Source organism: Fundulus heteroclitus, unplaced genomic scaffold, assembly GCF_011125445.2.
Source record: "Fundulus heteroclitus isolate FHET01 unplaced genomic scaffold, MU-UCD_Fhet_4.1 scaffold_51, whole genome shotgun sequence".
Taxonomy (NCBI): domain Eukaryota; kingdom Metazoa; phylum Chordata; class Actinopteri; order Cyprinodontiformes; family Fundulidae; genus Fundulus; species Fundulus heteroclitus.
In genome coordinates, this window is record NW_023396934.1 from 2,159,010 (window position 1) to 2,175,547 (window position 16,538).

General features: G+C 36.5%; 1 protein-coding gene across 2 annotated transcripts; it reads right to left on the reverse strand.

Moving 5' to 3' along the window:
* Nucleotides 1-5,743: 5,743 nt before the first annotated feature.
* LOC118560898 (NACHT, LRR and PYD domains-containing protein 12-like) lies at nt 5,744-16,292 on the reverse strand. 2 transcript variants are annotated; one of them, XM_036132458.1, is made up of 11 exons: nt 16,188-16,292; nt 15,591-15,701; nt 15,328-15,441; nt 13,817-13,974; nt 11,900-13,685; nt 11,624-11,797; nt 10,567-10,740; nt 10,113-10,286; nt 8,576-8,749; nt 8,419-8,465; nt 5,744-6,766 (listed from the first exon to the last, which is right to left on the reverse strand). In XM_036132458.1, the coding sequence occupies exons 1-11, from the start codon at nt 16,259-16,261 to the stop codon at nt 6,204-6,206; spliced, it is 3,549 nt and encodes a 1,182-aa protein (XP_035988351.1). In that variant the 5' UTR covers nt 16,262-16,292; the 3' UTR covers nt 5,744-6,203. The 2 variants fall into 2 exon arrangements, with proteins under 2 accessions (XP_035988351.1, XP_035988353.1); XM_036132460.1 differs by lacking the exon at nt 15,591-15,701.
* Nucleotides 16,293-16,538: the final 246 nt, after the last annotated feature.

Here is a 16,538-nt window from a genome sequence, read left to right on the forward strand (position 1 = left end):
GAGCTTAGATCCAGACATATCTGACAAGCAGTAGCTTAAAATGCAAATGATTTTGACCACCAAGCACTATGGAAAGCCCCAAGTGCCAGAGTTCAAAAATTAAAACAAACCCAAAATGTATATTTATGCATGTGGAAATTTCAATACAGCTGGAGATCCATCCATCAAATAAATTAGTCTATCTTTATATAAAAAATAAAGGTATGAATTCTTTTTACTTTAGTAATTTTTCATAAATATAATCGATCATATTTTAATTATATTTTACCATAACATAAATCAAAATCACTGGAAGATAAAAAATTATACAGAAAAGATGAATGGTCTGCAGTTAAGCTGTTGTCTAGGGTAACCAATCAATTGTTAGGTTTACTTCAGTAAGACACAGCAGCATTTTAATTTTAATGGCAAAATATTCTTTAGCAGAGGAAGCAATAAAAAAAATTAAGTAGAATTTTACCTTATATTTTAATCAGATCTGACAATTTAATCAATTCATTGTATAATAAATTGAGACTTTCATAAATTAAAAGCTCTAGTGGTTAGAGCAGCACACTTGCTTTCTGAGAAGGCAATATTTCAAATTATCACATATAACAATGTATTTTATAGTTTATTAATCGGTGGGAATTTGCATCAGCGTTAGTCTTCTCCGGCAGGAATTTCAGGTAGAACCTGTTTTAAGGAGGGACACTAAAAAATCCCAAGTATGGAGAAAATAGAAGGAGGAAGTAAATGAGAGACAAGATGAAAGACAGAGAAGTCGAAAAGATGCAGCAGGCTATCAATCATGTAATAGCAATGAACACATGAAGGTTTCTACAACTAAATGCTGTAAGTAAATACTTTGGATGACTTCAGACCAAAACAAGCATCATTTACCTCTGACAGGTCTCTTGCTGTTAAGCTAGCTGTAGCATTACAAGGACACTTCTGGTCAAGAATGTAAAATAAAAATGTTTTATATTCCATTTATCTGATTATCAAAATAAACGCACCCCGTTTCTCTTTTGAAATTTTAAAACTTGTGTATTTCCTCACTACACCTTGTCTTGTAAGTTACACCTTAAAGGGACAGTGTGTATCTAATTTGGCTTTTTATTAGGAAAAATCAAGTCTTGCATTCATAAATACATATTCTGCCAAAGTCAAACAATCACATAAAAAATGAAAGCATTCTCATAGCTTAGAATGAGTATTTTATAAATACATATGTGGTGGTGCACCCAAAGGAAGACACCATGTTGTGTCACCATTATTAATTAGAGTGGCCAAAAGGGGACAAACTTTAAGCATTTGACCTTGTATATGAAGACGTGTTGTCGGTGGAGGAGTATAAAACAAGCAAAGATGACCATAGATCATACTATTTACTGTTTTCTGTTGAAATGGAGGACCATCCATACTCTTTGCCCAGCGAGAGTAAAGTAACCAAGAAAAGAAAAATAACTAATAACTGGGAGAAAATGAGAGTCTACATTGGTGTAGCTATTACCAGGTGGAAACAACTTATGACGGAGAGGGGCTTCAAAATGGATGTACAGGTTGCAGGCTATCTGGTGGATGGGTAAGTTAGTTCAATATAACAGTGAAGTTTATTTTGAAGTTATGCTTGAAACAGGGCTGTGTAATCTCGCAACTACTCTGTTTTCCAGGCAGAGATGGCTAGTTTGTTCATCATCTCCCTCCATCAGATGATCTCTGAATCTGCAGGTCACCAAAAACCATTTCACACGATGACCGCAGCTATTAGCAGTAGCTTGGTACCAAATACATGGAGGACGTACTTGTTGAGATTGTCACATTTATGACACTCCGCGGCTGCTGTAGTAGTTATGTGCTTAACAGTGAGGTCATTTGTGACTAATTTCGAGAACCAATGAGTGTAAATCTTACACACTGGGGCTCTAAATTTCCACACCTTTATTAGGCTGAAACAAAAATTAAGAACTTAAAAGGTACATTAACAAGTTTCAATTTCTATTTTGTTTCTTAAAGCATAAATGTCTATTAATATTTCTAAGGGAGCTAATATTACATTGCTCATGTGGTAATTTCTAGACCTAAAGAAAAGCATTACACGAATGGACAGTGCAACTTTGGAGGTGCACTAGATTTTATGAGAAAATGTTTCAGTTGTTATTTGCGACTTGAATTGGAATAAAAGAATTGAGATTTTAAGAGTTGACCCTCAAAGACTTTAAACGTGACTCAGTTGTAGAAAAAAAAATACTTGTGAACATGTCTGCTGCAGCAAGGTCCAAAGATCGGATCATACAGCAGTCAGACAACCTTTACCAGAAGAGACCTGCCTGCCTTAGAGCATCCTGAGGCTGTTTCTCTGCCAACTGAACCAAGAGACAGCAGGTTGGAACCACAGACCTCAGAGGTCCACTTGGTTCTGAGTCTACGGAACAGCTTGGATCAATATAAAGTATAGAGCTCAAAACTGGTTAAGTAGACAGATTGGGCTGGTTCCGAATCATCATTTCATTCCCTTGTTTCCATTCTTGCTTTACAGAATAAAAGTAAAACTAGAACCCCCCCCCCTTCCTTTAGACTTCTTAGAGTCTGACAAAGTTGATAAACTTTATAATTGTAATCAGAGTAGATAACATTTTGACTGCCCATTTCAAAATCATTTAAATTTTATCTTACAGTATTCAGTCAGATTGGTGTTGTTCACCTTTAGATTCAAGTCATATTTGTTACTTTCTTTTGCCTCAGTGAGTAGATTAATTGTAAATTTCATTATGAGACTGATTTATATAATTTACCCTTTAACTTCTCTGTACTGCTTAGCTCAATACTTTGAAACATGAAGATATCAACATTTTCTTGTTTAAACATCAGGCACTTGCCAGTATCCATCCTAATTTTAACTAATAACACTTTAGAGAGTAAAACTCAAGTGTGAAAGGTAGAAATAAAAAAAAAAAACTTTACAAGCTTGTCAACAAGTACAACCCTGTGGTCTAACTATTCTTGACTTTGAAAGACCTGAAACTGAATAATAGCTTGTACTGCCATCTAGTGAAGACCTCAAGTAACCACAAAACCTTCCACCGCATTTTGAAATAAGTACACTCCTCTTTCAATTCAAATGTTTTTATTTGTAAATTATCCATAATCTAATCTTCACCATGTTGTGAAATTATTCAAAATTAATCTAAAGTGTACAAAAATATGCACAAACTACTGTACCGATTTTAAAGATGAATCCAAAAATTGTTAGCTTTACACTAGAGTCCTAGAATTTAACATTCTTCCCTTTTACTATAACTATAGATGACTGTATATATTGAAACCAGAAGTTTACATACACAATACAGTCATGGTCAAAATTGTTGGTACCCCTCTGCCAATCAAAGAACATCCCACAATGGTCACTAAAATAACTTGAAACTAAAGTAGAAATAAATAAAGATTTGATGATAATTAAATGAAAATTTTACAAACATTTTATAAAATTAAACTAATGAAACAGGCCAGTTTTACATTATTCCAAAAGAAACAAAACCCGATTACAGTTTCGAAACGTTTGGAGGCGTGTCCTGTGATCTGATGGAACTAAACTGAAATAAATATTTGGCCACAATGACTCTGGGTACATTCAGAGGAAAATGGGGAAACTTGTAAGCCTGACATCATTTTAACTGTGAAGTACGGTTGTGGCAGTATCATGTGAGGGTGTTTTGTTGCAGGAGATGCTGACGCAGTTCACACCCCAGTGGAAAGATTAAAGTGACGCCTCAAGGAATCCGGCAGGAAGCTAAAGCTTGGGCACCAATGTGTCTTCCCAATGAACAATGAGCCAGGGGGAAAACAAAGCCAACGTTTCAGAGTGGCAATCACAAGGCTCTGATCTCGCTCTAAAGGACAATTTCTGGGTGGAGCTGAAAAGCTGAGTGTGAAAAAGGTAGTCTAATAAGATGTCAGGAGTAAGCTTTCTTGAGAGGCTTGTAGGAAGATACTGTAATAAATAATAAATGTCAGTGCGTCACTAGCAGTAAAGGAGTGAAAACAATACTGACAGAATAAAACAGGTAAAATTAGGTGCAACTTTTTAATAACTTTCAGAACTTAAAGAAATATAAGACCTAGATACATGCAACCAAGGGAGATAAATAAACTTCAAATAAAAATCAAAAACAAACTTGAGAGGCATAAACCAGCTTAAAAACTCAAGGTAAAGTGACAGTGTGGAGCTAAGTAAATAAAATCACTGAGTAAATACATTCACGAACTGTAACAGAAATGGCATGCAAAACCGATGGCATATACAAAAGTTAATAAAACAGTAATTAAATATAAAATAGACAGGAAAATGAATAACAGCTTACTAAAGAATAAAGAAATGACCCAAATAAATAAGACACTGTTGGACAAGCATATTCACATATTTGTGAAAGAATACATTAGGCAACAAAACTGAATACAATTAGACCAACAGGTTATTTTGTGACATAATACATTAGGCAAAAACAACAATTAGAAAAAAGTATCTAACTGGGGATGGGAATCATTTGACTGACAATTTCAAATTATGGTAAAGTTTTTGAAACTTCCACAACTTATTATGTCTGATGGCATTAAATGATAAAAAGGAAACAGAGATCATGTACAGCAATGTCAAAACATCTCCCTGAAAAATGCATTTTTAAAATTTAAAATTTCTATCATTTGCTTGGGGTTGCTTATCGTGTTTTACCATTATATGCAGTTAAGGAGCCTTTAACCAAAAATAAAATAAATAAATGCATGAATAAGCATGTCACATCTAAAGTTATTTTTTTGGTCATGTCTTTAACACCTGATTCAAAGTGCTTCTCGTGTGTACAAATTACAAACAAGTGTACCCCCAGAAAAGGAGATTAACGTACTAGAAGATGACGGTTTCTTTGTGTAACAAGTCAGCTCCGATTTTCTAAATTCCTCTTCCTTTTTTGTGTTTGGACACAAAAAAACTCGAGGAGACTGTTTGATTGTCATTATTACCGCTTTCTGTGTCGGGTTTTATTCAGACATGTAACTTGTTGATGACACTATTTTATTATGTACTGCTGTAGTATGAAAACACATTTCCTATATACACTTTTTGCTTTTCTATCACACTTAAATGTTTCAGGTCATACAACTAATTTCATTCAAACCAAAGTTAACCTGACTAAATAGAAAATGCTGTTTACAAATAATTTATTTTATTAAAGGGGAGAAACAAACGCTGTCTGAACCAACCTGGATCTCAGTGAAAAAGTCACTTCTGCCCAAACATCATTACTAGTAGTGCCACTCTGGGCAGCAACAGCTGCCGTCAACTGATAATTTATCTTTTAAATGACTGTGGAGGAACTTTGGCCCACTCTGCAGAATTACTTTAATTCGGACACTTTACAGTCTATTGGAGCATGAATGGCCTTTTTAGGGTCATGCCTCAGCAGCAAAAGTGGATTTAACTCCAAGCTTTGACAAGGTCACACCATAAAACAGGTGCGAGATGTTGTTCTAATTTTTTTTCTCTCTCGACATATCGGATTAGTTTTCAAATGCACCTTTGGGGTTATACTGGTAGTTTTGTAGTTCACCATTGTTCCATTTCATTCATTTGTGAATAATGGCCTTAGAAATGGCTCTGTAACCCCTTTGCTGACAAATCCATGTCAATGATTTTATTCCTCATCAGTTGTAGAATTGCTTTACATGTTTGACGGCACGATGAATTGTTTTTTAGCCAACTTCTTTTAGCCAACTTCATATAGTCAGACAGGCGTGGCAGAAATTATGCCTGACCAAGCCTAATGAAATTTAACTCATCTCTCCAAACACTGTGGTTAATCCCAGTTAATTGTGTTTTATTTTTTTTTCACAGATCCAGGTTTGTTAACATACACCCTCCCCCCGTCTTATTTCAAAACTGTATTTTATATTTCACACAGCATATATATTTCAATTTGTTTGAAGATATGGAACATTTAAGTGTGGGGAAAAAAAGACTTAAAAAAAAGACTTAAAGATATGTCTTTTCTGATTTCTTCTGTTGTATCTGCTGCGTAAACTGAAGATCAAAGACAGCAAGTACTTTCATATTGATTATGTTGCAAATAAGTTCTGTCATCAACATGGAATAGCTGCCATTTAAGTGCACATCTCAAGTGCCAACTTGGTACGTCTCCGTTTCATTTTGCTCAGAGACTGGATTGCTTTTACAATGAGATGAGACTCACCGATGAATCCCGAGGAACACTCACCCAAGACCACAAACCAAATCCCGGAAAAAGAGGTTCAGTGAATGTGGTGTGAAATGTGTGGATATGGATCAGTGTGTCCGAGGAAACTCTGTAGAAGGACAGAGTTCCAGCTGGCCAGTCCAGATACACTGCTATTCTGTGGCAAGAAGAAGAGGATGTGGTCCCAGTGGTGTAAGGAATCGATATTCCTCTCTTATTGTGCCATATGGAGTAAGATATGCCGTCATAGAACAGAGTCCAGGATTGGTCGTTCCCACCAAACCAACCATGGTTTCCTTCTCCTCTCCTGGTGATTCCTTTGTAACTCACTGAGACATGAACACCTCCCATGAGCTTGACCTCCCAGTAACAGCGACCCGTCAGACCGTCTGAACACATCATCTGATGGTTCTTGTCAAACCTGTCTGGATGATCAGGGTAGGACTGAGCCTCCGCCACATACGATGCCTCTGTGTTGTTGTCTGAAAGTTTCACGTTTCGGTTCACTGTGTTTGTGTCGACTGTGAGTTTACAGCAATCTGAAGGGTAAAACAACAGAAAATAAATTTAAATTAGTAAGTCCTGTGATTCACTGTAAAAATTCAGAACAAGTGGTCCTAATAATTACCATAGTGGTGCAGCATTGACAAATATCCTCCCATTACTGGAAACACCAAGATAATCTTTATGGTACCTTTACATTTCAACAGCCACTTGCTTCCCCTGTAGCTTGAGCTGTTTCTCTACACGTCTACAGCATCCTTACATTAATTTGTTATTCTGTGTTCATGCAGTCTGTAGTCTTTGCTTCTCTGGCAGCAGCTTTGAATTGCAAGCAAGTCTATCTTTGGCAACTGTGTCTTGTTCTAGGCTCTACCTAGTGGTGTCCCGATACCAGCATCAAGTACTCATACTTGTAAGAGCAAGCCGATACTCTGAACCGATACCAGTTTTCCTCCTGGGCTGGGCTACACTGCAATTCAAAGGCTAAATGCCACTTTATACCCAGTAGTGGTGCTATACACCAAGAGGTTGTTTGCTGGCCCTCCAAGAGAAAAAGAAGAGAAAAGATAACTGACGCTCTAACCGAATTAATCGCCTTTGATGATCAAGTTTTCAGTGGTCAATGATATTGTTAAGTTATGTGTAATCTCTAAATACCAATTTATTAAGCCCTCAGAATCAGTACTAGGAATCGGCAAGAATCTAAACTGAAGTACTTGTACTCAGTCTGGAAAAATGTGGCATTGGGACACCCCTAATTCTAGCTACATGTTCTTAAACCACTGTTATAGTCCACAAATTAATCCCTATCTGAAACTTCCTTTTAGCCCCATTTATGCTCCCTTTACACGCGTAAATAAGTTTAGTTGTTTTTAATGTCGTGTCACTACCCTAAATGCTTGCAATTTTTGAAGTTGCCATGATTTTTTTTTTTGCAATGTGGCCACTAGAGGGCAGTTCAGGATAAGCTTTTGAATTTAGAGGAATGCTTCAGACAACAGCAAACATGGCCACAGTGGAGGAAATCCTGATAATGCATCTCAGAAAGAGATATCTAAAGAGGCACGGTCGTTCATGGAGGTGGTCTGTTCAGTCTTTTAATACACTGCAGCATGTTGACAAAGACGGTTCGCCATTTCTATCATAAAGTTCATATTTTCACCTAGTTCTTCCTACACCACACAGCCTCTATGAGTACTGATGTTATTGCTCTATTTTCTCTGCTTGGGTATGCGTCCCTCAGCTGCCTGATGAGGGACTAAAATATGCATGAAATGAACACAGAAAATGGAAAGAAATACTTTGTTCATATGTGCCTAAATGGGTATTTACTGTCTGGGAAGAAAATTGCTGACAAATCTGACAACGAAAATTAAGAACTTAAAACAGTGGGACAAAATAATGCTTATGTACACCATAAACAAGGGCCGGACACCGAATTGTCTATATGAGCTTGTTGTAACTTTCTATAGAGTCACAGAATCTGGCTTTACTCCGGTTTGTTAATTTAGGTCTCAGTTTCTGATCTCTCATATGATATTACAGTCCCATAAAAATCATATACCTGGAAACAAACTATTAATGGATTTCCTTAAATAAAAGAGCATGAAGCTTGTTCATTAGACATAAATCAGTAAAAGGTAGATAAAATGTAACTTAATAATAATAAAAAAAAAAATACACTTACATTTCCTTAGTCCTGGTCTTAACCACTCAACTCCAGCTGGGTCTGTTCTAAAGACATTTTGAAGGGAAGAAAATGTTAGTGCTCCTTTATTTCCCACAATGCTTAAACAACTTTTCTTCTTTGCAGCACAACAAAACTGTCTGTGCCTTTTCCATACCTGAGAATTTCAAGTCTGGATTGTGGATCCTTCAGATTAGCAGATAGAAGTTTGACACCAAGGTCCCCTGGACAGTTGTAGCTCAGATCCAGATCTCTCAGGTGGGATGGGTTGGATTTCAAGGCTGATGCCAGAGAAGCAAAACCTTCTCCTGTGACTAGACAGCCAGACAGCCTGCACACAGACAATAATGTAATGTGACTATAATACAGGACGGTAGAAATGATCGAAATCTTACAACTGAAGACTCTGGTCAGTAAAGTGGTTGCACATTTTTTTTTTTTTTTTTACTTTTTTTCAGATGCTGGGAAAAGCTGTCTGCATTTTCAGAACATAGTGAGTGGGGGATTCAAATGCATGTTACACTCTTCTTTTTTACAAATAGCATCCTAAAAGGTGGGGCACGAGTTTGCATTTAGCCCCTAACTCCAGCATCCTGAAATGCAACCCCAGTGCAAACAAATTGCTCTCAAGTACTAAACAAAAATGACTGGGCAATATATTCAAAATCCTTCTCACTTTTTAGACTATTAAAAAAAATTATAAATAAATACATTTATTTGCAAATCACGACTATATACAACTTTATGTTGCTCTATCACATAAAAGCCCAACAAAAGTTATTGAAGTTTGTTGTAATATGTAATGTTCAATTTAATTTTCAATTAAATTCAGTTCAGTTTTATTTATATATTGCCAGTTCACAACACGTCATCTCAAGACACTTTCAAAGTCAGTTCTATGAAGTCATCCAGACAGATTCATTAAGTTTTTAATCTAAGCAGCTTCAAGAAAAAGTTTTATGTTCATTTTCACATGTTATGCATTTTCTATTTCTTTCCTCTTTTGCATTGGGTATTGGATGTCTTGAGAACAATTGCCTCCTAAACATGTCCTCAGCAAAGACAACCACTTAAGAAATATGTAAAAAGTAAAATATTAGGGTAAAACTAACACAAAGCTAAAAGGAGTCACAATGCCAAAACACACTTGCAGCAGAGGTGACCAAAGATTGTGTTAAGTCTTCAGCAGAACTTGCTTTATGGGTCCACTTGTAATTTACTAATGGAATATCATTTAGGGTTTTTATTAAATATATTGAGTGTACATCACTCAGTGTAATGGGCTGATATATAAAAAAAAAATTAGAAACTTAAAAACACATTTTTAATTTTGAAGGTGATCCTAAAGAACCTTCCAGAGCTCAGTTCTTTGTTTTTTCAACAATGGACTCTGAGCTGCTTGGACCTTCTTCAATCAGCTTGGCAAAAACAAAACCACATTTAGACAATGGTTCCAAAGCTCTGTGAAGCATGATTGCAATATTGAATGACAGAGAACCAAGTTACTGAAGCTGCAAAGTTACCTGTGAAGCTGGCGATAAAGAAATATGGATTATATGGAGGAGGAAGAAGGGAGATGCTTCAGAAGAAGATCCCAACAGGCTCTTTTTTGACTTGCTTTGAGTCAGAATTCAACTGGAAACAAACACTGTGCATCCAACAATCTTACACTGAGCTCATTAGTCAGGGCTTACCTCAGAGTTTCTAGCTTACAGTATGAACTCCCCAGTCCAGCCGACAGCAGCTTCACTCCTGAATCCTCCAGGTTATTGTTATTTAGGTCCAGCTCTTTAAGGCTAGTGGACTCAGAGCTGAGAACTGCAGACAAGGCTTTACAGCTTGTCGCTGAGAGGCAACAAAGATTCAATCTTTGGGAGACAAAAAATTATAAAAGAAACAAAATATTATTGTCCAAAAAATATCACTGTCCAAAAATCTCTAAATACTAAATTATAATTATTTAAATATCCCCACTTTACTATTCAGTTATTATTCTGTTCCGCATAACTTTAAAAAGAGAAGTAGCATTAGGACATTCTACTAATTTGACTTAAGCATGTCAAAGTGATTCCAATATAATGTTTAAGTAAGTTTGTATATTCAGAGCATTCTGCTTGAGGATCAAATATTACTTTACCCCATTCTGACCTGAGAGTTTCCAGTTGGCAAAGAGGATGCCTCAGTCCATCAGACAACTTATTAACTGCTGAATCTTGAAGGATGTTGTTGCTCAGGTCCAGCTCTCTCAGACAAGAGAGCCTGCTGCTGAGAACTGGACATAAGAGGTCAATACTTCTCTCTGAGAGGGAACAGCCACTCGTCCTGAAGAAAATGAAAAACAAAACAGTTTTTCATCAGATACAATTATTCTAATGTATGTTTTTTTTTGTCTTGTGCGTTTAACCTCCTGGAAGATTAAATATTTTTCCCAAAAGTTGTCAGAGTGAAACATTTGAACTTAGCTGTTGGACTTTATAGCCATCACTGTTCCCAACGAGCTCAAAAAGTGTTGGGATGTTAATTGCAAAGTTTTTTTTATTTCTTTTAAATGTTCTGTTGTTCTTATAAACAAATATCCATGCACATTTAGTATTTTTTTTAAATAACCCAACTCAGTTGCACATTTCTTTTGTCCGAGTGTGCCATTTTAAATGACAGTATTTTTATTGTGTTGCATATTTACCCTTACTGTTCTCTTATTCCTATTTCTTTGTTTTTATATTTTTAACTTTTGTGTGCATCTGCATGCTTTAATTTTCCTTTCCCTTTGCTGCTGGTACACCTGAATCTTCTTGTGAATGTGGGACAATAAAGGATTTTTCTGCTCTATTCTACGCTAATATACCTCAGAAGTCACCAAAATAAAACAAAAATATGCTTCAGACATTTATAAGTTTTAGAGTTACATATGGGGGTTACTATATAACATATAGATGAACTGCAGAATATAATTTAATGATTCACAAGATAGTTTGGTCAAAATCAGTCTAAATACTTTTTTTTGTAGAAATACTGAAAGATTTTCAGTCATAGTCACAACAATGTGATCTCTACAGGTACAGCAAAAAATACTGTTTTCCAACAATAATAGTCTAATAATTGAAATTTAAACATTAAAATAGAAAGCAAATAAAATACTCACTATATGCAACAGGTGTTTAGTATTTGGTTTCTGCTGGATAGGTTCTAAATATATTTATCTCACCTAATAGTTTTCAGTGTGCAGTTTGGACTCTTCAGTCCATCAGCAATCAGTTTCATTCCTGAATCTTGTAGATTGTTATTGCTAAGATCCAGCTCTCTCAAGGAAGAGGACTTGGTGCTGAGAGCTGAGGACAGAGCTTCGAGGCTTCTTTGTGAAAGGACACAGAAAGTCAGTCTGAAAACAAAGTGTGAAAAATAAAATCAACTGAGGAGACACTTATTTTTGCAAAACTTTCACCCATAATGTAGATGATATCCAAATGAAAAGTGTACTTACACAACTTTCTTTGAGGCCTTTACCACTGGCAGCAGCCTAAGAAGAACCTCTTCCGAAACAGAAAACCTGTTCAGGTCAAATACATCAACTGTCTTTTCAGAAGATAACAATAGGAACACAAGGGCTGACCACTGAGTAGGAGAAAGCTTATCTGTGAGGAGTGCTCCTGAAGATAAGAACTGTTGGATCTCTTGCAGAAGAGAGCCATCGTTCAGCTCATTCAGACAGTGAAACAGATTGATGCTCTTCTCTGCAGACAGATTCCCATTGATCTTCTCTTTGATGTACTCGACGGTTTCCTGATTTGTCTGTGAGCATCTTTCTGTTTGCGTCATCAGGCCTTGTAAGAGTTTCTGATTTGTTTCCAGTGAAAGTCCCAAGAGGAAGCGAAGGAACAAATCCAGGTGTCCATTTGGACTCTGTAAGCTCTCATCCACAGCGCTGTGGTAAAAACTCGTGACGTTTGGTTTGTTGAATAACTTGGAGAGCTTTGAGGGATTTTTTTCTTTCAACAAATTGACACCCCGTTTAGTGAAGGTCAAATGGACATGAAGGGCAGCAAGAAACTCCTGGACGCTTAAATGTACAAAACTAAACAGCTTGTCATCGTACAGCCCTCGCTCTACTTTAAAAATCTGTGTGAACACTCCTGAGTACTCTGAAGCCTCTTTGATACCGATTCCACATTCTCGCAGATCTGATTCATAAAAGACCAGGTGTCCCTTCTGCAGCTGATCAAATGCCAGTTTTCCCAGGGACTCCATCATCTTCCTGCTCTTTGGACTCCAGTGCTCATCCGTCTCATCGTCTCCATCATATTTCACCATCTTAACTTTGGTTTGGACCACCAGGTAGTGGATGTACATCTCAGTCAGGGTTTTTGGCAGCTCTTTGGTCTGACTGGTTTTGAAGACATGCTCCAGAACTGTAGCAGTGATCCAGCAGAAGACTGGGATGTAGCACATGGTGTGGAGGGTTCTGGACGTCTTGATGTGGGCGATGATCTTGTGGGCCAGCTCCTCATCTCTGAATCTTTTCTTGAAGTACTCCTCCTTCTGTGGGTCAGCAAACCCTCTGACTTCTGTCACCATGTCAACACAGTAAGGAGGGATCTGATTGGCCGCAGCCGGTCGTGTGGTTATCCACAGACGAGCGGAGGGAAGCAGCTTCCCTCTAATGAGGTTTGTCAGCAGCACGTCCACTGAGGCGGACTCTGTAACGTCAGTCAGGATCTCATTTTTCTGGAAGTCCAGAGGAAGTCGACACTCATCCAGACCATCTAAGATGAATACGACCTGGTACTCTTTAAACTCGTGGATTTCCTTGGTTTGAGTAAAGAAATGGTGAACAAGTTCCACCAAGCTGAACTTTTTCCCTTTCAAGACATTCAGCTCCCTGAATGTGAACGGAAATATGAACTGGATGTCCTGGTTGGTTTTGTTTTCAGCCCAGTCCAGAGTGAACTTCTGCGTTAGGACCGTTTTGCCAATACCAGCCACTCCCCTTGTCATCACTGTTCTGACTGGGTAAATTTGTCCAGGTGACTCTTTGAAGAGGTGCTCCAGTCTGATTGTCACTTCTTCTCCAACTTGTTTTCTGGAAACTGCTTCAATGTGTCTAACTTCATGTTCTTCGTTCACCTCTTCGGTTCCACTCTCTGTGATGTAGAGGTCGGTGTAGATCTGATTCAGAGGGGTTGGGTCACCTGTCTTGGCGATCCCTTCAGACACACACTGAAACTTCTTACTCAGAGCAGATTTAAGTTCATGTTGACAAACTGCAGCATCTGAATAAGCAAAAAAAAATAAAAAAAATAATCAAGAAATGATTCATTACAAAGATATTGGACATACTTAAGACATTTCCATGTCTTAAAAAAGTTTTAAAGGATTTATCTTGCAGGAAATATTTTCCTACCTTTGTGCAGATCAATCAACTTCCCATTCACGTTGTCACAGAATCGTTTTATAATCTCCTCTAATGGTCCGTCCTCCAACACCTTCCCATCCTCCCGCGGACTTCTAAAATCTTCTGTGCATTCTTGATGAAAATCCTTTGAGCTTTCCCGTTTATGCCTTTGGAGAAAGAAAAATACCCTGTTTTATAAACTATATTATACATAAAATGTGCAGTGCAAATGTTGAATTTTTTTTTAATAAAAATCCGACATATAGGAATTAATAAGAAAAAAATAGAACTTTTATGTTGAGGTTATTGTAAACAGATGCACAAACCAATCAGGTAGAGATCAGACTATTTTCACTTGATGGGCTGTAATCTGTGATCACCAGGTCAAACACCCCCAAATTATTTTTGCTACTAATTAAATGCAACAAGTCTCATTATGGGTGTATAAAATCATTCATTTGAGTTGAAATGCATTTCATTTTACCTCAAGAAAAATCTGTTAAATATTAAGGACACGTGCTTTGATCCATAAATTAGGATAATCTTGTAATTCCTTCATTTTATGTTAAATTAGCAGATACTGTTTCTCTCAAAGAACCAGCAGCACATTAGACTTGGACTTAGACAACTTTATTTGTCATTTTGTATGTACAGAGTGATTACAGAACGAAATTTCGAAACTATAATTCTGACTGATTCCCATTATTTTATTTCATTAATTTTATTTGAAATAAAATAATAGTAATCAGTCAGAATTATAGTTGGAAGGTCAAGCATTTAAAAACCAAATATCATTATCAGCCTCAAAAAGACTCACTGGTGCATCTCTTATATTTAAAGTAAGTAATTTTTAGGGAGATTTTAATTCAATTTAAAAAATGTTTGGAGGATTATATGCGGGCTGTCAATATCTTAGCTGTAGTGGACAGGAAAATCTGGAAAATTAGAAAAGTTTAAAACGACAAATACCCAGAGGGGTAAATATTTGGGTTTGTTTGTTTGTTTTTACCTTATGTAATTTTTGTTCCGATAAGTTTATGGCCATTTACACAAAACATAGTCTATAAATATACACAATATGCAACCAATGTAACATATTTTGTGCTAAACAATTTGAGTTTAAGAAAAGGTCAGTTGAAGGTTAGCAACAAATGCTCTGATGACTGGATGGGGATAATCTTGATTATAAGGGTGTGAAATTTTGATTTGGCAGGATAGGAACAAATCAATTTTTGATAATAGTCAGAAGTTTGCTCAGTGCAATATGTTACTCTCTAAAAAAAACATGATGCAGTAAAGGAAACATTTTCTCAAATGTTGGGCATATTCAAATCTTCACCTTCATCCTCACTGATATTCAAAAGAAATTTTGGTTCAGAATATTACACCAAAAGAGCTTCATTTTACATGTGAATTATATCATCCAAAAATACATGACATGAGATAATGTACACAGATAGAAAATATAAATTTTAGTGATATTAAAAATTCACATCCTCAAATGTTTATAAATGGCTTACGTTTGTTTAGGAGATGATAAAAATCTTTTAAAGAAGATGACGATCTCCTTTGAGGCATCACTCTTGCATGACTCACAGCTGGGGTCATGAGAGCCTGGGCTCTGGAGCTGGATTCTGAAATAAAACATATGGTAACAACAGGCATCAATTCGACCCATAATGTTCTAATATGTTTTTTATATATAATTCTCAGCATATTAACTCTGATAACAACAGTGTAGGATTTTATAATTTTTTTTGAAGTTCTGTTCTTGACGGCTTACATATCTTCAGTACATAAGGATCCCCCTTTAAAGGCAAAGTGAACTTCCTTTGATGCATCATTGCTGCACGACACACAGCTAAGGCAAGGAGAGTCTCTCTGCAGCGCCGTCCTGAATCGAAGTAGAATTATGCAACTTTAGCACAAAAAAAAAACACTGATTTGATAGATCACTGTTGATAGATGTTGTAAACCAAATATTTGTGAACTCACAACTCTAGCAAAATATTAATGAAAAAAAATGTAATGTTTCATCTGAACAGTGAAAATCATCCCTACACAACTAGACAGATACAATGAAAAAACAAGCAGCTAGCTCATGATGAGTTATTACAGCCAGTTCAATGAAACAGGTTTGACCAACGTTGTCAGAATCTAAATATTAATAAGCACAATCCTGCTGGTCACTAGCCTAATAAATGGTCAGTAAATTGTCAGTTCTTCCATCCCTAAGAATGTCAAAGTACAAGGGCAATTTCTTTTAGCATGATTCCCAAACTCAGACTGGTGACATTACTATTTTAAGGCAACCTGAATGTAAAATTATATCACAGGGCAGAGACGGAAAAAAACATTTAAATAATTTGTGAATACTTACACAGGCTTGTCAACTGAGGTTTGTCCTTTAAAGATAATACCAAGATCCTTTGACTCGTTGCTGCAGCATGACATACAGCAAGAGTCAGACGACTCCGGTTTTAGCCAGATCCTGAAACAAAAAAAAAAAAAATTAAGTTTAAATGTTGCGTGAACGTAGAGCTTTAACAACAAACACAATTAATGACCCAAGGTTGAAGAAAATAAGGAAATTTGTCTAACAAACAGGTGAAATTTATATTTCTGGTTGACGCTTTCAATTTTATGTAAGACACTGCAACCTGACTAATGAAGCAAGTTTACAACAAGCAGAGGGTTTTAGGTTAGCTAGCTAAACTAAACTAACAATGGT